At 42.3% G+C, this 23703-nt stretch overlaps 1 protein-coding gene across 3 annotated transcripts in view; it reads left to right on the forward strand.

Annotated features, from left to right (window-relative positions):
* FAM172A (family with sequence similarity 172 member A) overlaps nucleotides 1-23703 on the forward strand; it is a 584686-nt gene that overhangs the window by 83999 nt on the left and 476984 nt on the right. For all 3 annotated transcript variants that reach the window (XM_033918947.1, XM_033918858.1, XM_033919030.1), the window contains exon 4: nucleotides 7232-7332. In XM_033918947.1, the coding sequence (XP_033774838.1) occupies nucleotides 7232-7332 (101 nt within the window). The remainder of the gene's footprint in view (nucleotides 1-7231; nucleotides 7333-23703) is intronic.

Below are 23703 nucleotides of genomic sequence, written 5' to 3' on the forward strand. Positions count from 1 at the left end.
GGGGGACAGTGCAGGGAAGTCAGGGAATTTATATTAATTAATTTTTTCTCTGCGTGTTTTGTTTTTGTATAGTTATTAACTAATATTTAACTAAGTTTTAAAGTTTTAAAGAATGTTTCCTTTATACGTAAATAAAGAAAAGTGAATGGGATTGCAGTGGCGGTGACGGGGCGGTGAATGGGGTGGCAGTGGCGGTGACGGGGCGGTGAAGAGGATGGTGAGACGGGGACGGGGCGGTGACGGGGATGGTGAGACGGGGACGGGGCGGTGACGGGGATGGTGAGACGGGGACGGGGCGGTGACGGGGACCAATTTTTTCACCGTGTCATTCTCTAGTTTTTAGCACCAGCTGGCGCTCTAAATGTTCTGAGCTGCTGCGACGCTAAGAGAGACTGAACAAATTGCAGCTCTACACTCTCGAGGAACGTAGGGAGAGGGGAGACATGATCGAAACATTTAAGTACTTCACGGGACGTGTCGAAGTGGAAGATGATATTTTCTTTCTCAAGGGACCCTCGGCCACAAGAGGGCACCCGCTCAAACTCAGGGGCGGAAAATTTCATGGCGACACCAGAAAGTATTTCTTCACAGAGAGAGTGGTTGATCATTGGAACAAGCTTCCAGTGCAGGTGATCGAGGCAGACAGCGTGCCAGACTTTAAGAATAAATGGGATACCCATGTGGGATCCCTACGAGGGTCAAGATAAGGAAATTGGGTCATTAGGGCATAGACAGGGGGTGGGAAAGCAGAGTGGGCAGACTTGATGGGCTGTAGCCCTTTTCTGCCGTCATCTTCTATGTTTCTATGTTTCTATGTTTAATAGGAACTCTATGATCATCGGAGCAGCGCAAAGCATTCAGAGCACCGGCTCCCGCTAAAAACCTCTTGCACAGTTTTGTAAAAGGCAGGGTAAAACTCTTCTAAAAATTTAAAAATAAAAATGATGTAGACGGTTTCAGCCAAGTCAATGTGAGAAGCCTAATATGTAGGGTGGTGCAGCTAATTCCTTCATCATCTTCACAAAGTAGAGAAGCTGCCCAATGGTTAGTGCAGTGACCTGAAAACGAGGGGTACTGGGTTTGATTCCTACTACTCTTGTCACTTTGTTCAAGTTACTTAACCCTCCATTACCCCAGGTACAAAATAAGTACCTGCACAAAACATGTAAATTTATTTTATTGTAACCACAGAAATCCCATCCCATTTCCCGTGTGTTTTTGTTTTTTCTGTAGTCTGGAAAAGAAGTACAAGCTTTTTTTCTTTTTCAGTTACCTAATTAATTCCCAAGTTAGGATAAAGTATGCCAATAGGAGGAGGAAATTCTCTTTACACCTACTGAAGAAGTTACTGCAGTTAAAAACTGGATTACCAGTTCATGGTCTCTGAATTCAGAAGTTTGAGTGACTTCCACAGGTTCACTGGTGTAACTTTTTGTTTAAAATATTAAAAACCCCCATTTATTCAGTGGGTATTTAGCCTTGAAATTTATTGTAGCTGGTATTGTGGGTTGATTGCTCCTGGTGCTGTTGCTCCTGGAGCTGTAGCCTGATTGATGCCAGCTCTGGTTGAACTGTGATCCCAAAGGAGCTACAGGAAAGCGTTATGTCCAACATTCCCCCTCTCTCCAATCTAGTTTTGTGGTTTTGTTTAAAAATTCAGAACTATTTGTTTGCAGATGGCCATGTCATCCATCTTTATACCACATTTTTAACCTACATTTTGTCCAAGTCCCAAACACCCAGAACTAGACCATTTGGACGTGGGAGAGGCCAATCTTGTAATGGACTGGCCACCCAGACATGGCAACAAAGTAGTGGGGTACCTTAGAAGGTATTGTTGTGAACTTCACAAAAAGAGTGCCACATAAACATCTCACCAGAACTCCCTTATAGGTTATGATGAGCCCCCCCAACCCACTATATCTACTTGTATGCAACCCCAATAGCCCTTATAGCTACAGGTGGCACCTATTTTGAGTAGGGTTTGGGGAGGTTTTGGTGGGCGCCCATGTTCCACCATAAATGTAGTGATTAGAGTGACTTATGGGCTTAGGTCCTCCTCTCTATGGTTCATTAGTCCACCCCCCTCAGGCTATTAAAGGCACTTGTGTGCAGCTCTACTATGCTTTCCTATGCCAAGTGCTGAGGTTCTAGAGACAGGCATGTACTTTTTTATTCCAATCTTTGTGGGGGTATGACATGGGGGGGGGGTCAGTGAACACTAGGGGAGTGTATCTGGGTCTTTTCTTTGTCTCTGCAGTGGTTAAATGGTCACTTTGGATACCTTTTTGGCACTTATACTTGTTTTTATATAGTCTAACTCAGAACGTTTAAGTTTCATCCAGGATATTTAGTAAAACATTTGATTATCCCTGCAGGACAAATAAGTCTAGGTTGGCCCCCATCCCACACATATACTGCCCTAATCACGCCTCCAGATATGCCCCTTTTAGCTTTGGGCGCACAGCAGGATTCAGAGGCCTAAAAAGTCCCACAACACGTACAGAATGGTTTGATTATCGGCATTTGGACGACCTGTCTTTTAGGTCATCCAAATTCTGACTAGGGTGGGTTTTTAGACGTGTTTAAGTTTTGATTATGAACCCTAAGTGGTTTGCATTCAGGTACTAAGCATTTAGATAACATGTATGTTTATTCACTGACATCAAGAATTAACACCATTTGATTTGAAGATTCAGCATTTTATATAATCATAATAACATTTTAAAATATTTTATTTGACTTTATCTCTGACAAGTCTCCAATGTCTTTTTTTATGTTGTATTAATAATTAATGGAGAGAGTTGGAGAGAAGATGGACACGTTTAAACAGAGTTTTCTTTGTGTTGCCAAAGTAAAGTATTTCTTAGGCATATTATAGCTGTAATATCTCTGCTTTTGACAAAGTACTTCATGAATGTCTCCTGAGGAACTTAGAAAGTCATGGGATAGGAGGTAATATTCTACTGTGGATTTGAAACTGGTAAAAAGATAAAAACAGTGTGTAGGGTTAAATGGTCACCACAGTCGACTCCACTTAAGTGCAAGCCCTCAGGACGCTGTAGTCAAATGCAATAAAACTTTTATTCAGCAAAAAAACCCCACACAATTTAACACGGTTCAGTTTTAGAAACGACACTGTTCCGTCTAATGCAATACACTGTAAACCTTTTTTAAACCAACATTCTACTGAAATAATCAGTCATTGTTTTCTGCACGTAGATTGCACGATTCAGGCTGTGTATCTGACTACTGATGCTGTAAAACTGTCCATACTCGTGACATCTATTTATCTCCTCCCATACAATGTGAAGAGAGTCAACCACTGTCATTTTTCTCGTGAGCTCAGCAGCTCGTGGGCTGGATTCCGTGCTTGCGTCAATCACTGCTATCACATATCTTAAGACGAGCGACCTATAATGACGTTTGAAATTGGCAATTATCCCCTGGTCAATCGGTTGGATCAAAGATGTCGTGTTTGGTGGCAGAAACACGAGTTTGATGTTGGTTAATCTTACATCATTGCTGTGTGCTGCACAGTTTTCACACAGCATTACAATGTTCCTCCTATGCCTTCTCTACGGATTGTCAAGCTTCTGCAACCACTCAATCCACAGTGTTGCTGTCATCCATGCGTTTTTGTTTCTTTTATATTCAACAGGCTGGTGTTTTTGAAGCACCGAGGATTTAGATTCTTCCCAATCACCAGTGGCTCGAGCTTTTCACTACCGTCCATATTGTAACTGAGCAGCAATGTCAATCGTTCCTTTGGCACCTTGAAGCCAACAGTTTCACTGCGTTTGAAAGCCAATGTTCCATCAGAGAAGGCACGCCAGTACAGGCACGTCTCATCGGCATTGAAAACGTCGCATGGTTCATATCCACCAATGACTGATGGCAACACTTCCATGACCCATCTTTCTGCACCAAACTCATCTACGTCTTGTTTTTCGCCATGCTGCTTCTTATATTTTATGCCATTATGAACTTTCCACCTCTATAGCCATTCATTTGTTGCTTTGAAGTCATCTACGCCCAGTTCTTCAGATAGCTGTGCTGCTTTCTCCATCAGCAGAGGCCTACTGATTGGCAGTCGACAACTTTTAGCTTCAGCAAACCATCGCAGTAACGCCTGTTCAACGTCTCCAGCCTTCCAACTTCTTTTCCGTTTCCTGATAGGATTACTGTTGTTTTGCCAGTCTTTCAATATGGCTTCCTTTTTTTTTTTGTGAATCTGAGAAATCTGGCTAGGATGAACGCTGTAATGTTTTGCAATAGAGACCTGACTCTCCTGTTGGTCAAGTCTCTTTAAGACATTGACACGTTCAGACAAAGACAATGACTTTTGACCAGCGTGTTGGACACATTCAGCTAAAGACAAAGATTTTTCTCCACGCGACACCATGGTGTAGTTCCGAAAGTTCGAGCACCTGGCCAGGCCTAGACTGCTGATCCGAAACACATGGCTTATCCATGTGAGAATATGATTGCTTTTAACTGGAGTGAACGTAACGTGAACGAATAGAGGTGGGACCTATAACATCAGTGCGTATAAGCGGATTGTGTGTTTATCAGAATTGCAATTATCCGGAGTTAACGTCCCATTGACTTTAATGTAAAAAAATGGGACCATGGTGGTAAACTGTGGATAACCTTGACGTGTATTTAGGTGGAGTCGACTGTATGACAGAAGGGTATATAGTGCTGCCCGATTCAGGAAAAAAAATTCAATTCGATTCAGCCTATTGAATCAATTTTTCGATTTGATTTTCTTGCCCAATTGGGTGTTTTTTTTTTTTTTTTTTTTCAAACATCCTGGTGGATTTATTTTATAGCCTCTTCACCCCCTTTGCCCTCTCCTATCCACACTGGCACTGTGGTGTAAACAAAATAAACAAAGAAAAAAGACTTTTCCTCTCTGTTAAATCCTAGCTCATGTTCGCAGTCTAACATCAGCTCTGGCAGGATACTCATTTCAAATCTGACATATTGTAATCACAAAACAGAAAATAAAATTATTTTTTCTACCTTTTGTTGTCTGGTCATTTTTCAAATCATGTAGGTACCATGCTCTGGTTGTCTTCTGATAACTCGCTTGCCAGGGTCTCCTGCCCATTTGTCATTTCCTTCTTTCTCCATGCTAACCATCCATCTTCCATCTCTGTCCTCCCCTTTCCTGGAGGTCTGGCATCTTCCTTTTTTCATCTGCATCCCTGCAGCTGAAGTGATGGACCCCACCATCCCCAGATCCACTCTCTCCTTTTCTCAACTACCCTTTCATCCAGCATCTCTCCCTCCTTCCCCACCACCCAAGGGTCTGCTATCTCTCCCTTTCTCTTCCCAACTACTCTCCTATCTAGTAAATCTATCCCCTCATCCCTTGTATCCAACTTCTCTGACATATGGGACCGCAGCAGAGGGAACGTGCTGCGGAGGCTACAGCAGCCTGCTAGGATCGCTACAGCTGACTGGCGATCCTCTGCAGGCTGCTTTGAAGGTGAGACCGGGAAACCAGGAGAGAGATGGTGGACAATGAGATGGAGGGAGGACACAGGGTATTTTCTCGTGGGCCAAATTTAATTACCCTGCAGGCCTGAGTTTAACACCCCTGCAATAGGTATATTGATGTTGTACTGCTCACTAAAATGTTTACAATGCTGTGGTGAGAGGGAATAGTAAACCTGATGTGCGTAGTGCGTAGTATGTAGTAGGGAAAACAATGCTGTTGCCTCCCCCCCCCCCCCCCAACTTGTGGCATTGGTGCTACAGCCCTGCCCTGCTAGCAGCAGTGCTACTTAGGTGCCTTCTCAATACTCATGGTTGGTGGCACCGGTATGTATTTTTCAAGGACCATCATGCACCACCCCCTCCTAAGCATGTTCGACTTTCACGCATACACAAAAACTGACAATCACTGATCTCCTGTGGTCCGCAGCAATACTGGAAACTCAATGCTGGGTGCTGTATCTGGTGACTGGCATTGGATTTCTGGTTCATATTTGACCCGCCTAGATATAGCTGGCTAGTCTTATTTTCAGTGACTAGCCAGCTAAGTCTTAATGGACAAATATATACCACCCTTTTAGGAGGCTATATCTAGCTATTGAAATTAGCCAGCAAGCCTTTCAATATCGTCGCATAGCCGGCTATGTGCTATTTAGCCATCTGGGAGCCGTTCCCAGGCAGCTAAATAGCGCTGAATAGCAGGCCCACAATGTCTTTTCACCTTTTTCTCCCATACCATATTTGGTCCCATTTTTCAGAGAGTTATTTTGCCCCCCAAATGGACAATATTTTGACCTCTTATGTATTATTTCTTTCCAACATTCTGCTGACTTGAAAAAAAATGGCCATACATTTCTTTCCTCCCTTTTGTTCCCAGTGCTTTTGAAATGTAAATGTGAATGACTATGCATGCTTTTTAAAAATGTTCCTTTAATTGAAAAGTGCCTTTGATTGTGCATTATTTGTAACTTGCTAAGCTGTGTGTGTGATTACTTATGTTGGGCTGATTTGCATCTCATGACTCAACCAATAACATCTGACTAGTGTGTGCAGATGACCTCACTCAGATTTAGTTCTATCTCCAGTAATGCTATTATGACGTTTACCCATCTTTCTTTGTTCATTTTCTCCCAAGTTTATTGCCTTGTAGAGCTACAGTGCTGTACACTGTTTGCAGTTTAAAGTATTTTTGTTGTTGCTGCCGACATTTTATAATCTGATGTGGAATAAGATTCTCAGTGTGTGTTGCCTTATAACTGGGTCTCTTGTGTGATAGTGCATTGTAACAAATCCATGTACATAACATAGACCAAAAATGTTGGTGCTGTTTTCAAAGGGGAGTTTTCCATTTTGTGCCTGCAGCAAAACCTTTTAAGATGAGGCTCTTAGTCTGCATTGGATTTGAACATGTGTTTCCAGAGATGAAAGTTTGCTGTACTTTCTTCTTTTTCTTTCTTTTTTTTTTTGTGTGGAGACCAGCAATAAATATGATCTGGAATGAAATATGACAGCAGTACTCATGTCTGTTTCATTTCAGTAGATTCAGCTGAAGTTTGAATTGAGAAAGAACTGTGTAGTTTTCCACTGTAAACGGCAGTAACTCTGTATCTGTGATGAATCATTTTTATTCTCAATAATATAATTTTCCACCTTAAAAAAAAAGTCTGTCACAAATGTTTGCAAAGCTCCTAAAATAAATGCAATATTGCTTGTTTTTCTTTTATAGAGGGTCAGCTCAGGCACATAAAGACTGGAGAACCGTTTGTTTTTAACTACCGCGAAGACTTGCACAGGTGGAACCAAAAGCGCTATGAAGCTCTTGGAGAGGTATATATTATTATTGGGGATCTTTTATGTGTAGAAAGGCACAAGATCTGGGTTGTTGTTTTTTGTTTTGTATTTTGCATATACTATGTAACACATTACAGTCTCCACAGTAGTACTAATGGACTGTGGTCTTTGCAGTCTGTGGCTTTGTGTCCATGAGTGCCACAGACATTGTTGTCTTAAACATTGTTTTTTTCTAAATGGTTATCAACTACTGTAATATATATTTAAATTTTCCATAGCATAGTCAGCCTGGTATGTAATTGGCTTGTTCTGCATCCAGTCTTATTTTATTGCATATCTCCGCATGTTAAAAAAACAGATACATAGTAATTAATAATAGCTTTCATGGTCTTTATAATGGTGCATGTTATAGGATGATGATCTGAATCTGTTGTTCTAATTTTGAGTGGAGGAGTAGCTTAATAGAGCAGTGAGTTGAGATCCAGGAAAGCAGGGTTTAAATACCAGTGTTGTTCCTTCTGATAATGGGAAAGCCTGCGGTCCAAACTTACTCCTTTTTCATACATCTTTTACAAAGCCTCAGTAACAGTGTCGAAGCCCATTAATTCCCAGTGGGCTTTGTTGCGATTTAATCGACTTAGTAAAAGAGGGCCTTAGATTGTGTGCCCTCTGGGAACAGGAGAATATCCACTTACCTGAATGTAACTTGCATTGTACTACTACCGAAAAAGACATGAACTTGTCAGAAACAAAATAGATCCATCTTAAACCATATCATTGTCTGCCTATCTTCACATTTTTTTGTCACTAGCAGCCTCTGTAAATAAAGAACTGCTTGGGAATGGGGGTTTTAGGAATGGAAGAATTGCCATGGGATTCCCATGGGAGTGTAGTTAACATCTTTGGTGACTCCAGAATGAGGTTTGGAATGATGCTTGGAATGTACAGAGAGGCAGTCGGAGTATCTGGAACACTCATTGGTTGAATTATGAAAACCATTCAAAAAACCATGGGACGCTGTTGGGGTTGGGAAGGAATGGATCTTAGGGGGTACGGGTGGGTATGGGTTAGATTCCACTGGGGATAGGCAAAATTTCTGTCCTCTTGCAACTCTTTATTTGTAATGTCACTTGGATCATTTAACTTGGGTTCTATGCATAATTGAAAAAATGTATATAGACCTTTCCAGAAACAGCTATGGAGCATACGTGGGGAAGCACTGTCATGACAAAGTGACACTGATGTTAAATTTTACATTTTTGTGCTTCTAGAAGAGCATCTCAAGAGAAATTTGTATTTTATTTTATTTGCAACATGTGGAAATTTTGCTACTTTGTTCATTTTTTCCTTGGTGGTCTCCCTTCTTAAGGGCTAGTTAATGAAAACTTTTTTCCACTTTTTGTCTGGGTAAAGGTATTGCTGGTTCTGGTCCTTCATGGTAAGGTAAGAAGGGGGGGGGGGTTCATATCTACTTTGTTTCTTCTATGCTGAAATTGTCTTTCTGAAGACAGAACAATCAAAATGACTGCCATTTGTTACTAGTTAAAACCAGGCTCTAAGCTTATCCAGACTCCTAAAACCTCTACCTCATAGAGAGATGCCAAAAGTGTTCTGCAGACATTTAGGTTCAAGGGATATTAAGCCAGGATAAAAATTGCAGCTTTTGGAAGTCTTTCCAAGTAGCCCTTCCCAAAAGACATTCAGGTCAACATATCATCAGGGTCTACTCTGATCTGAAGCCTTTCTTGTAGAAGCTCAGATGGTTGAACCTATGAACATGTAGGAAGAGAGAAAGGAGTTCTTCTTCTGGTGCTTCTTGGTCCTCATGAAAATCAAGGGATTCAGTCCAATTCTACAGCTAAGGAGATGGTGTGAAGAGGAAGGTTTCCACTTTGTGAAGAACTGGACAATTTTTTTGGGGAAGAACAAGCTCTTCAGGAGGGACAGACTACACCTGAGCATGTCAGGAAAGGAATAGAGAAGACTTTAAACTGAGAAGAAGGGGAAAGCCGACAGTCGACCTGACGTCGACGGTTCGGACAAGAGTATCTAATGAAGATACTGAGCAGGAAAAATGCTGGGAAGAAACAAAAGACAAACTACAGGGGTTCAAGGATCAAGAGAAACTAGAGAACAAAAAGAAGAGCAAACAGCAGGAGATAGAAGAGCAGGTGGAAATGAGGAAACAGGTTGAGGACGAAAAAGACGCACCACAGGAAGAGGAAGAACGCAACGGAATTCAGGGGCTGGCAGCCCATGAGGGGAACGGCAAGAGGAGCAAACCACAAGGAAAAAAAGCATGAAAAAGAAAAAAACAGGACTTAAATTGCTTGTATGCGAATGCAAGGAGCCTAAGGACCAAAATGGGAGAACTGGAAGTCACGGACAAAAAAGAGGACGTAGGCATCATTGGAATCACGGAAACATGGTGGACTGAGCAAAACAAATGGGACGTAGTACTGCCAGGGTACAAACTCTATAGGAGAGACAGGACTCACAAGAAGGGTGGAGGAATAGCACTATACATAAAGGACACCATTCACTCGACCGGAATGGATACGGCAGCAAAGGCGGAAGGATTGGAATCATTATGGGTCAAATTACCAGGAAGAAATGGAGCTGACATAAAATTGGGACTGTACTATAGCCCACCTGGACAAACAGAAGCAAATGACAAAGAACTGGAAGCAGAATTGAGGCGGGAATGCAAAAGCAGAAGTGTGATGTTCTAATGTTTTTGTTGAACAGGGGTACCCTCAATCTAAGGATACAGACATCTAACATAGTCCTTCTCAACTCAGTTCTCAGAGCACACCCAGCTAGTTGGGTTTTCAGGATATCCCTAATGAATTTGCATGAGAGATTTCAATGCACTGCCTCCTTGGTGTGCAAATTTATCTCATGCAGGTTCATTATGGATATCCTGAAAACCTGACTGGCTGGGTGTGCCTTGAGGACTGGGTTGAGCAATTCAGCTTTTCTTTATCAGCTTCTTCATATTTCTTCCCTTCACTTTTGAGTTTCACAATGCCACTTTTGCACTTCTTTCTATGTCTAAAAAATGTTTTGTCTCCCTGTTTTACTGTATCAGCTATTTTTTCTTCTATTTGTATCTTTGCTTTCCTGACTACTCGACCAGCATCTCTTAACTTTTCCAGATATTTTTGCCTGTCTTCCTCTTCTGCGATCTTTTGTAGTTTATGAAAGCTAACTTCTTAAGAACATAAGAATTGCCGCTGCTGGGTCAGACCAGTGGTCCATCATGCCCAGCAGTCTGCTCACGTAGGGACCCTCTGGTCAAAGACCAGCACCCTAACCGAGACTAGCTCTAACAGCGCACGTTCTTGTTCAGCAAGAACTTGTCTAACTTTGTCTTGAATCAGCTACTACTTTTGAGAACCAAAGCAGCCTTCTTTTCTTCTTACTTTTACTTACTTGCCTCACAAAAGGTTTGTCACCCTTAAAATTGCTCCTTTCAGTTTTGCCCACTGCATTTCCACTCCTTCCAGACGATCCAATCCAAACAACAATTCCTTGATGTAATCCTCCATCTGAACAAAGTTAGTTTTTTTAAAAAGTCTAGAACCTTTTCTTTTGCATGAGCCCTCTCTATACCCGTCTCAATATTAAACTGTACCATACAGTGATCACTGGATGCCAGATGATCACCCATTGTAAATCAGATACACTTTCCCCGTTTGTAAGCACTAAGTCCAGTATGACTCTATCCCGCATGGGTTCCATTACCAACTGCTGGAACAGTTCTTGTAGAAAATCCAGGATTGGGGAGCTGTTACAAACCCCGGAGGATATTGGAGGAGGCTTTCTGGTGGTCCCTGTCTCCTGCAGCAGCGGCTCTTCACCTTTGTCTGACCAACGCCGACAGGCACTTACAGAGACGGACCCCCTGACGTCATCGGGTCCGTCTCCAACTTCCTGAAAAGTTGCCGCTGCTGCGGTTCACATTCGGGAGCTGTTACAAACCCCGGAGGATATTGGAGGAAGCTTTCTGGTGGTCCCTGTCTCCTGCAGCAGCGGCTCTTCACCCTTGTCTGACCAACGCCAACAGGCACTTACAGAGACGGACCCCCTGACGTCATCGGGTCCGTCTCCAACTTCCTGAAAAGTTGCCGCGGTTGTGGCCACAGCCGCGCGGCCGCAGGGCGTGGCCTAAGGGGCACGTAAGGCCCCTTGGGAGCCCCTTGGAGCAACGAGGAGCCTGAGAGCAGGATCTTCTTGGTAATATAATTTACTTTAATATTTGCATGTTTGTTTGGATATGGGGAAAAGAAAAATCAAACCAAAGAGTTCAACACCAGTGGTATCTGGTCCCATGGACAGACATTTAACATTATTATCTGAAAATCCACTTGCTGCATCATCAAATATAGATTCATCTTTGTCAGGAGCATCAATAAGTCCCCTCGAACGGACTCCTTCCCTTCACCCAGTATCAAATGATAGTAGGAATATAAATCCTACTATATCCGATGCACAAGGGGTTTCATCTACTCACATAGGTAAATTAGTTTATACTGAAATACCTAAACCATTGATTCTTTCTGGAGGAGTGGAGGAAAGTCCATGTACAGAGGAAACACAGGATATTACCCTAAGGGATTTATGGTTAGGAATATCTAGAGTTGAAGGGTGTCTCAGGCCAATGATGAAACAAATGGGGGATTTTTCTCAGTCTGTTTCTTCTAAATTAGAAAATATGGACTCTAACTTAGGTTGTTTGGATAAACGATTGAATATTGTAGAAACTCAATGTAATAATTTACAAGCTGTCTCGGTATCTGCTGTTAAAGATTCTACAGTGATACACTCTAAAATTGAATCTATGGAAAACATGAATAGAGCAAAAAATCTCCGCTTGGTCAATTTTCCAGTAACTCATTTATTGTCACCTGAAATTTTATTAAGGAAGTTTCTCAAAGAAGTACTGGGAATGGCCAATGCGGAGAAATTTCCAATAAATAATTATTATTACATTCCTCCTAAAAAAATTGAATCTGCCCAGGAGGTGGACCATCTGGCCACACCAGAGGTAAATCTGACTGAATTTCTGGAAGATACACAGGATGTGATCCAGAGTCGGTCCACCCTGGTGATAATATGCATGAGCGAGATGGATAAGACGTTAATTATGAAACTTTATTTTAACAATAGGTTAATGAAATTTTGTGGGGATTTTGTTAGGATTTTTCCGGATGTCTCCAGAACCACTCAATTGAGAAGGAAAGAATTTCTGAAATTGAAGGATAGAGTTTTGGCTCTGGAGGCATCTTTTTACCTGAAATTTCCTTGTAAATGTTTAAGTTACAAGATATTGAGTATGCTTTTTGGGATCCTATACAACTACAACAATTTCTAGTTGCGAGAGAATAGAAATGAGTTTGTTTCATCTAGCTGAGAATAAGAGGAGTAATTAAATTAATATCCCATAGTAAGGAATGATTCAAGGTGGTCTAGTACAAACCGAGAATTATTGTCCTTTAGTTTTCTTGAATTATTTGATTAGAAATAGTAACATGTTCTCCCCATTGATGTGGGCTTAAAAGGAATTATGTATGTATGATTTGATTATGTATTGCTTTGTGTGATTTTTTCCTTTTTTCCTTTGGAATTATTGGATATTGTAAAGTATTCAAAACTATAATAAAAAAAAAAAAAAAGAAAATCCAGGATTTCCCTACTTCTAGAAGACCCCGCAATAGAGATATCCTAATCAACATCCGGCATGTTAAAATCACCTATTAGTAGGACTTCCCCTTTTTTAGATATATTCTGAATGCCTACTATTAAATCTCTGTCCACTTCTTCCATCTGTGAAGGAGGCCTGTATATCACACCAGTGTAACTATATTTACTATTCCCTCTTTCCAAATTGATCCACAGTGTATCCTTCTGTTTAATAAATTGGCCTCACTGTTAGCTATATCCAATACTTTCCAACATATAGCAAAATATAGGCCATTCTAAACTTCAGGTAGCCACATTTGCACCATCAGCTTGATCTGCACTAGGTTTAATTTATCAGTGAGCTCAGATTTCCGTCTTCTAAAATTGTGTTATCTCTGGTCCTGCAATTTATCTGATATTGCCTAGGTTATTTTATTTTGCTTATGTGTTTAAATATTTTATATATGTGCTTGACTGTGGGTCTCCATATTCACCTTAAGCCACTTATGGTAGCTGTTATAGTATAATTACCTGCCTTTACCCACATTCAGCATCTAGTCACAGGCTAATTGCCTTAAATTTACTGCTTCTAAATCTACACTATGTAATCTTTGCTCCGGAGGGATTGTAAACTAAATCTGAAATAATTCTAGAGCATAATTAGATAAAAATAAATATTCCCTATGCCGTCTATCTCTGATAGTTAGCTATCACTGAAGTTGAGATTTGAGACTTTTGCTAATCTGTACATTCAAAGTGTGAAGAATCACAGGTCATGTAATTTAATGATGATAAATGCTGTTGGGGAAAAGCAATCTGAATATTGCTACAGTAAAATCTAGCTTTAATTAGTTAGCACTGGTAAATGTATTTACAATTTAGCTGCAAGAATTAAGAGGAAGAAAAAGGACAGTGGTTCTCCGATTCCAGCTACTGTGAGAGAGCTGTGGCAGGCTGCAGAACATTTCTACCATTTCAGCACAGGTTAAGGCTGTCAGAGCCTGTGAGGGGGTGGGCGGTAGTGGTGGTGGTGGGGTGATGGTGTCAGAATTTCAGTTTTCTAGGTTTCTGCATGCTCCCTTGTTTTCCCCCACCTGAAAAATCCTAAAATTGCCTTTTTTAATGTTGGCTATATATGAAAAATATTGAGATTATGTTGCAAATTTCTTAGTGGTGGACATCTTTGATTTTTATTAATCTTTTTTTTTCAAAAGTTCCCTGCTTCTCCTAAACTTCAATTTTTGCCTCCAAACTTGTTGGGATGGAGTCCTTGGGCTCTCCTAATATGGATTCTTGTCAGGATTGTGCAAATTGGGCACTTTTGGAGCATTTTTACACCATGTGTTGCATAGCACAGCCAGGAATGGCGGCAGCACAAAGCATAGCCTTTACCCTGATTCAGCAGGTAACTAAACACTCAGCTAGCCCAGCAGGGTGGCTTAATTTGTTTTTGGGGCTGGGCACGGCTGATGGTTCTGTGCGCAAGGCTGTGGACCCTACGCAACCTCAGAACCGCATTCTTCCATCATCTCAGGGTGACTGTGCACCCAAGGAGCCAGAGGCCTTTGCAGACATTATGACATATTTGCAGAATACATCTCGCTGCAGGCGGTTTTCCCCTGTGCAGTCCCACTCTGCCTTTAATATGTCTCTAAACGGCGTTGCTTCTATGGGCACATCTTCCTCTCAGTTCGCCACTGTTCCAGTGCTGCCTGATCTTGATCTGGGTGATCCTTCAGATGATGACCAGCTTGTCAGGGCAGCACTTCCAGGTACGGGAGATCAGGGACTGTTTTCTGGCTCTTCAGAGTCTTCAGGAGCGGCTTTGTCAGATCTTATGTCTGAGTCTCTGCAGAAGCTGATTTGGTCACTCAGCTGGCTCTGTCCACTTTTTCCTCCTGGCTTTGTGGAGTGCGCTCACATTCTTCCGCCTTTCCCTGGCACTCTGATATGAGCATTTTACTCTTAGAGCAGTATATCTCTCTGGAAGGAGCTCTTCAGATAGTGTGCACTATGTCTCGCTTTTATCCTCTGGCAAAGGAGTGCCAGCAGCTTCTGTGCCAGCCTAGGGTAGATTTTGAGTTGCACAGGTGTCTTCCAGCACCTCTTTTCTCAAGGCAGGTAGTGTGGTGCAAGATCGGCAAGTTTTTGGTGTCCTCCGGAGGCTTTTGCTGCAGCTGCTTTAGGCATTAAGGTTGCTTTGGCGGCATCCTTTGTTCTTGCACCTGTCTGTCTCAGCTGAGATGCTCTGGAGACTGAGGCTGTGGTGCTTCTATCTCATTTTCTTTTGGCTTCTTATGCGAGTACTGGCTAATATGCCGGCGTACTCTGTTCTTGCTTGCTGGATGCTCTGTATCTGCCACTGAGTTGCTCATTCCACATACAAGGCTCCTTTGACTAACCTTTCCATTATGGAGCGGGTTTGGTTCAGCAAGAGACTGGATGATCTCATGATTTGTGTGGTGGACCATTGTCCTATGTCCCTGCCTGATAACAGACCCAGATTCTTTAGAGGTTCTGATCGCTCTTATTGTCCATGGCTCTGGGCGATTCCACACATATACATAGAAATATGATGAGAGATAAAGGCAAAATGGCCCATCTAGTCTGCCCATCCACAGTAACCATTATCTCTTCCTCTCTCTGAGAGATCCCACGTGTCTATTCCAGGCTTTCTTGAATTCTGACACAGTCTCTGTCTCCACCACTTCTTCCGGGAGACTGTTCCAGGTATCTACCACCCTTTCTGTAAAAAAGTATGTCCTCAGATTACTTCTGAGCCAATCACCTCTTAACTTCATCCTATGCCCTCTCATTCCAGAGCTTCCTTTCAAATGAAAGAGACTTGACACGTGCATTTACGCCATGAAATTCAACTGAAATTTTAACTGCAAACTACCCCTTGACCCCCCCTTATATTTTCCCTCCTTTCTGCACTCTCCTGTACTTAAGTTGCTGTATAGTCTTTGAACTGTCCAAAATGTACTTAAGTTGCTGTATAGTCTTGTACTGTCCAAAATGTTTTCCATTGTGAATGTTGGCTTGTAACCCATTCTGAGCTACTGGCAGGACGGGGATAGAAATCGAAATAAATAAATAAATGTAGGTATTTAAACATCTCTATCATATTTCCCCTCTTCCGCCTTTCCTCCAAAGTATACATATTGAGATCTTTAAGCCTGTCCCTATACGCATTATGACGAAGACCACATGCCAATTTAGTAGCCTTCTTTTGAACCGACTCCATCCTTTTTATATCTTTTTGAAGGTGCGGCTGCCAGAATTGCACACAATATTCTAAATGAGGTCTCACCAGAGTCTTATACATAAGAACATAAGAATAGCCTTACTGGGTCAGACCAATGGTTCATCAAGCCCAGTAGCCCGTTCTCATGGTGGCCAATCCAGGTCTCTAGAACTTGGCCAAAACCCAAGGAGTAGCAACATTCCAAGCATCCTTCTGTCTTTGGACATTGCCCTTTCTACCTGTTGAGCTATCTAAAATCATCAGAAGTTAATTATGTTATGTACATAACAGACTCTGTTCTAAATGTGTGCTCAACTTTAGATACTGTTTCTACTATTGGGGGGAAATTGCATCTTAGAATGTTTTAGGTTTAATGTGAATTAGAGCTGATGATGAATGTTTTCACTAATTTCAAGTATTTATTTATTTTATTTTCTATACCGTTCTACTAGGGGAGCTCAGAACGGTTTACATGAATTTATTCATTCAGGTACTCAAGCATTTTTCCCTGTCTGTCCTGGCAGGCTCACAATCTATCTAATGTACCTGGGGCAATGGGGGGATTAAGTGTCTTGCCCGGGGTCACAAGGAGCAGCGTGGGTTTGAACCCACAACCTCAGGGTGCTGAGGCTATAGCTTTAACCACTGTGCCACACTATCAGCAAACACATTAGGTTCCTTTTATGAAGCAATGATACAAACCCATTCAGTTTCTATGGGCTTCTTTGCATTCAGTGCACGATAATTGGTAGCACTGTTTGTATAAGGAGCATTGTGCGGTGTAGTGGTTAGAGCTCTAGACTCAGCACCTGTGGTTGCGGGTTTAAACCCCACGCTGCTCCTTATGACCTTGGGCAAGTCACTTAATCCTCCACTGTCCCAGGTTCATTAGATATATGGTAAGCCCACTAGGACAGATAGAGAAAATACTTTAAGTACCTGTATGTAAACCGGTTTGAGCGTGGTTGTAAAACTACAAAAAGGTGGTATACCAGTCCCAATCCCTTTACCTTATCTTTGAAACCATAGTCACTAATTTAACTTTTGTCCCCTTATAAATAAAAGATAATTTGTTTTATTAATAATAATAATAATAATAACAACTTTATTTTTGTATACCACAATACCACAAACAGTTCAGAGCGGTTTACAGTGTAAGAGACTGTACATATACAGCGAAGATACAATGTAAGGGAATGTACTATGCAGTCGAGAGCAATTTACAATGCAGGAGACTGTACATATTCAGCAAGGGTGTTAATACAGTGGAAAATAAAGCAGATTTACAATGCAGGAGACTGTACATATACAGCAGAGATATTTATACAGTGAGAATACGGTGCAAGAGACTTATAGAGTACTAGTCTTTAAGCCCGTTACATTAACGGGTACTAGAACATATGTGTGTGTGTCTGTCTTTCTTTCTCTCTCTCTCCTTAGCCGCTTTCTTTCTTTCTGCCTTTCTTTTTCCTTGGCTGTCCATCACCACCCCTTGCCTGCTCCCCCTGTCCATTTTCCCTTCCTTTTACCTCCACTGTGCCCACCACCACCCCTTCACTGCTCTCCTTATGCAGCAGCAGCCCTTCTCCCTTTGTTTTACCCCCCCCCCGTCCAGCAGCACCTCTTTCCTTCTCCCCCTGTCCAACATTAGTCCTCCGTTCCTTTTTCTTCACCTCCCCTGTCCATCAGCATCTCTTTCCTTCTCCCCCTATCCAGCAGTAGGCATCCCTTCCTTTTTTATCCTCCCTCCTCCTTCTTATCCCTATGATACTCTTACCTTGCTCTGCCCCTGATCAGAGGTTCCCGACAGCTGCCCAGTTGCACCCATTGGAAAAGTTCCCACTGCCGCATCCCGCACCCCTCCTGACGCGGCTCCCGCTGTCCTTTCTGTCTGTCTCTGTCCCTGGCCCCCTTTGCCTGTCTGTCTTTCTGTGTATCTCCCTGACCCTGTGTCTTTCTTCTTTCCTTTCTGTCTCCCTTCCTCCCTCTGTCTGTCTGTCCAAAGCAGCATTCCATCCCCCTCCATTTCCCTCCCCCTACACCAGTTCCCTGTGCACCTGCCCCTGTGTCTTTCATATTTTCTTTGTGTTTCCCTTCCTCTCTCTGTCTGTCTGTCCAAAGCAGCATTCCATCCCCCTCCATTTCCCTCCCCCCACACCAGTTCCCTGTGCACCTGCCCCTGTGTCTTTCTTATTTTCTTTGTGCTTCCCTTCCTCTCTCTGTCTGTCTGTCCAAAGCAGCATTCCCTTCCCCTCCATTTCCCTCCCCCCCCCAGTTCCCTGTGCAGCAGCATTAGCGTTTCCTCTACCCCCCCCCTTTTCCTTCCCGCGGTCCGGACTACAAAGGTGGTGATTCCAGCAGCGCTTGCATCAGTCTCCACACGCTGCTTCGGGCCCTTCTACTGCCCTGATTTACTCTGGCACGTCCCTGATGACATCATCAGAGACGCGGCAGAGCAAATCAGGGCAGTAGAAGGGCCCGAAGCAGCGTGTGAAGACTGATGCACACGCTGCTGGAATCGCCATTCGGGCCCGCGGGAAGAGAAGGGGGTGGGCGGCAAAGGAGAAACGGAGATCGGCGGCGGCGGCAGGAGGAACGGAGATCGTCGTCTGGCTGCGGTCCGGCTTGTGGAGGCGATAGGCTGGTGACGTATTAGCATGCATGCACACTCCCTTGGCCACAGACCTACAGCGCACAGAACACGCAAATAGGAGTGTGCATGCGCGGCTAGCTCTTTATTATATTAGATGATACAGTGCAGGAGACTGTATAATGCGGTTGTGGCGGTTTACTATGCAAAGATAGTTACCTATATGGTGAGGATAAAGAGTGGTGAATGACAAGTATCAATTACGGGAGGGTGCCGAGAAGGGAGGGGTAAGTAAGAAGGGTGGATGTATTGGATTGAGGGGAGGAAAGGAGAGATCGGGGGGAGGAGAGGGTAGAGTTAGGTTATTTGGAGGGGAGGGGTTCAAGAAATTTATCGTAGAGGTAAGATTTGAGAGATTTTCTGAAGGATGAGTAAGATGGGGCAGTTGAGATGAGGGTGGTCAGGCAATCTGACCATCTGCCAGCTTGGAATGAGAGAGTTCTATTAAGGAATCTTTTGTAGGTGCATCCCTTTGGGGATGGGTAGGTGAACAGATAGGCATTGCGCGTGCGAGTGGTGCCTGGGAACGCAAAGTGGTGAGAGAGATATATTGGGGACAAGCCAGTTAGGGTTTTGAAGCAGAAGCAGGCGAATTTGAAGATGATTCTCGCTTCTATTGGCAACCAATGAAGTTTTCTGTAGTAAGGGCTGATATGGTATGACTTTTTGAGGCCATAGATTAGGTGGTGTTTTGAATGAGTCTTAGACGTTTGATGGTTTTCTTGTAGGAGCCCAAGTATATGATATTACAGTAATCCAGGGTGCTTAAGATAAGGGATTGGACCAGCAGTCTGAAGGAGGGGAAGTCGAAGTAATGTTTGATGGTGCGGAGTTTCCAGAGGGTGTAAAAACATTTTTTGACCTGGGCATTGGTGTGGTCTTCGAAGGTCAAGCAGCAGTCTAGGATGACTCCAAGGATTTTGATGGTGGGATTGATAGGGTAAGTTAGACCGTTGAGTTGTAGGGTGGTGGTCATTAATTTGTGGTTGGGACTTGCAAGGAAGAGTTTAGTCTTTTCTGGATTTAGTTTCAGTTTGAACTGAGTGGTCCAGTGTTCAACCATGGTGAGTACTGATGAGATGTGCTGTTCTGTTTCTTGTGACAATGAGGAGATGGGGATGACAATTGTAATGTCATCTGCATAAATGTAGAATTTCAGCTTTCGGTCCCAGTGATACCATGTAGATATTGAATAGGGAAGGTGATAGGGGGGAGCCTTGTGGGACTCCACAGGGGTTGGACCAGGTACTGGAGTAGGTTCCTTCATTGTGTACTTGGTCGGTGCGATTTTTTGGGAAGCCTGTGAGCCAAGTTAGTACCTGTCCTGAAATGCCTATAGTTTACTCCTCTTTTACAAAAGTGCGGAAGATGTTTTTAGCACCGGTCAGCACGCTGGATGCTCTGTGCTGCTCCATCAGTCATAGAGTTCCTATGAGCATTGGAGCAGCGCAGAGTATTCAGCGCACCAACTGTCACAGTGGTTAGAGCTACAGCCTTAGCACCCTGAGGTTGTGGTTTCAAATCCCTCACTGCTCCTTGTGACCCTGGGCAAGTCACTTAATCCCCTCATTGCCCCAGGTATAGAGTTTGAGCCCACCGGGACAGATAGGGAAATATGTTAAAATACCTGAATGTATACCACTTAGGATATAAATGGTATATAAATAAATAAAAAAATAACCTCTTCTGCACTTTTGTAAAAGAGGGGATAGTGGTTTCTTAAGTTATCTTTTTCTTCTTGAAGCATTGAAAAAATATATTTCCTCATATTTAGTTTTGTGAAATAGGTACCACCATTAAAAGTCGGGTTTTAGATGATGGATGACCTATATTTTGAATTTTGCGGTTGAAATATTGTTTTGTTTTGTTCTGTTCTGTACTATGTTACATATATTTTCAATAAATTTTATTGAACTTAAAAAGTCGGGTTTTTTAAAATCATGACTAAAGTAACATTTTTTGATGTAAAAAAAAGTATTGGTTGAATGGCAGTTGTACAAGTGGAGGGGCATAATCAAAAGAAACGTGTAAGTCCGTTTTGGGCCTAAGTCTCAAGTCGCCCAAAGTTGGACATGGGAAAAGGTCCATTTTCAAAAAATATGTCCATTTTTTTTTTTTTTTTTTAATCGTTTAACTGTACGTCCAGCTTTCTGATCGTCCAGACTGCTAAATCGTTCATCTTTATACCCCATTTTCGTCCATAAATTTGTCCAAGTCACAAACGCCTAGAAAAAGACCTTTTGGGTGCGGGAGGGGCCAGAAAAGTGATGAACTGGACACCCAGACATGGCACTGCTGCAAACTTCACAAAAAGGGTCCCACATAAACATCTCACTACAGCTCCCTTATAGGTCATGGTGAGTCCCCCAAAACACCCCCAGAATCTACTAGACTGACCTTTCTACCACCCCAATAGCCCTTATACCTGCAGGAGCCACTTAAATGGCAGTACAAAAGGATTAGGGTTTTTTGTTTTTTTTTTGGGGGGTGCACATTTTTCACATGAATGCAGTGATTAGAGTGGCTTATGGGCCTGAGTCCTCCTTTCCATGGTTTACTAACCCACCCCCAAGACCACTTAAGCCACCTCTATGCAGCTCTACTAGGCTTTCCTATGCCAGGCTGCCAGGTGCTGATGTTCTGGAGGCAGATATGTAAAGTTATTATTACTATTTTTAAGGGCGTTTGGGTGGGGTCAGTGATTACTGGGGCAGTGTGTGGGGGTCTGTACTTTGTGTCTGGAGTGTCTGCTTACCTGGTCACTTTAGATACCTTTTTCTGAATTAGACCTGGTTTTAGATGGCCTAAATCACAAAGTCCACGTTCCGTTTAGGCAGTGTTGTAAAACTTTCGGTTATACATGCAGTACGACTAAATCTAGGATGGCCCACGTCCCACCCAAATCCTGCCCTCGACACTCCTCCTGACATGCCCCTTTTAGCTCTGGTCGTTCAGCAGCACTGTGAAGGCCTAGGTCATTTTTAAATACGTCTAAAACTCGGTTCGATTATTGGCACTTAGACGACTTGTCTTTTAGATCGTCCAAGTGCCGATTTAAGCCAGTTTTTAGACATTTTTCTGTTTCGATTATGAGCCCCATAGCATTTGCATTTCTAGAGCTGCAGGCAAAATTAATTCTGCTGGCTATGTTATGGTAGCAGCAAATTAAACCCAAGTACAGTGTTGCCCCGCAAATTTGCTTGTCGTGAATCACGGACTCACTAATTCGTGGTATTCTCCGACCGCCTCTTCCTGTACTAAATTCAAGCTACACCAATCAGGAGCTGTGTGTTAAAGCAGCTCCTGATTGGTGTAGCCTGACTGTAATAACAGGACGAGGTGGTCGGAGCATACTGCGAGTGATTTTGCACCCGCCGGCGCCCTATCCGCCCTCTCCTGCCTTTTAACCATATTCATGGTTTTTCAAAATTTGCGGGGGGTGGGTGGGGGGGGGAAGGGGTCCTGGAATGGAACTCCCGCAAATTTTGGGGGAGTACTGTAGTTTATAAAGTCAGATTGATCTTTACAGATGTAGCAGCTCAAAGACAATGGTACAGAAGTACCCAAATTTTTACAGCAAGACTTATAAATCCTGAAAAAATATGAACTACCAGCATCAATTGATATGATGAAAAAATCACCAGCATCTGTTAATGTAATGCATAGTTATTGGCTGCTATCGGAGATTGTGGCTGGTGAGGCAGGAGGTAGTGGTTGTTGGGTAACAATTGGTTATAGCTAGAGAAATATTTTGACATCATGAATTGCAAGAATTAAGCTGCTTCTTTTTGTTCCAGTTTTGAGTATTGAATTGATAATTGAATAGGGATCCTAGGGACTGGAGGACATGGGTGGTTATTATGACTATGCTAATAATTTGCAAAATCCATAAAAAGAATTATTTCCAATTAAAAAATAAATGTTATAATCATAGATGAACTCATTTACTTCCAGACAGAATTTTTTTTCAAAATTATTTTGAGTGTCTGATATGTACAATTAAAGGATTTTCCTCTCTTTCTTCCATTCTTGATAGCTTTTTAGGCAGCAGAAAAACCAATAATCTATCACAAATGAAATTTCCTGGAAGGCCTGTTGATATCGTTAAACACAAGCATATTGTACTTCAGAATCATTTAGTCATCTCCGCAGTTACTGACATTTACGGAATTAGGTGATGGTAAATGGATTGTCTCTTTAAACTATTCTTGGCATTTTCTGATTTAAATGAATTATGAATTTCATCATTAAAAAATTAATCTTTTATGTTCATGTGATGCTGGTTTCGAGCAAATGTCATTTTTACTTTAACATTATGTCTAGATCCTTCTTTTTAAGATATTTAACAACTGAACTTGTTGAAATGAGATTATCTGAGAGAATGTTTCCCCTTCATGGAACGTGTAAGTGGCAGTCTCCCCTCCCCTTCGTTCTTTCCTCTCTTGACCTCAGCCTGGGTGAAATCTTCCTGGAATAATATCACCCTGTGGGATAGAGAGAGTAACTTCTAGGGATGTTGAATGGATATAGATAGTAAAGTGGTGCCAGTATCATGGCACCATATTTGCTGTAATTCCCTTGGACTTTAGCCCGGGTCTGTATGAATACCTCATATAATAGTATTGTTCAATCATTGTTAATAATAATAATAATAATAACAGTTTATATACCGCAGTACCGTGAAGTTCTATGCGGTTTACAATAATTAAAAAGTTACAGATTGAGTAGTGCTAGTGGAGTTGAGATTTAGCCGTCAGTTATTGTGGGGAAAGATTGTTCAGTGTAACTGCCTAAGTACTTTAGGAACAAATATGTTTTTAGGTTT

The sequence above is a fragment of the Geotrypetes seraphini genome, chromosome 1 (genome assembly GCF_902459505.1).
Source record: "Geotrypetes seraphini chromosome 1, aGeoSer1.1, whole genome shotgun sequence".
NCBI lineage: Eukaryota > Metazoa > Chordata > Amphibia > Gymnophiona > Dermophiidae > Geotrypetes > Geotrypetes seraphini.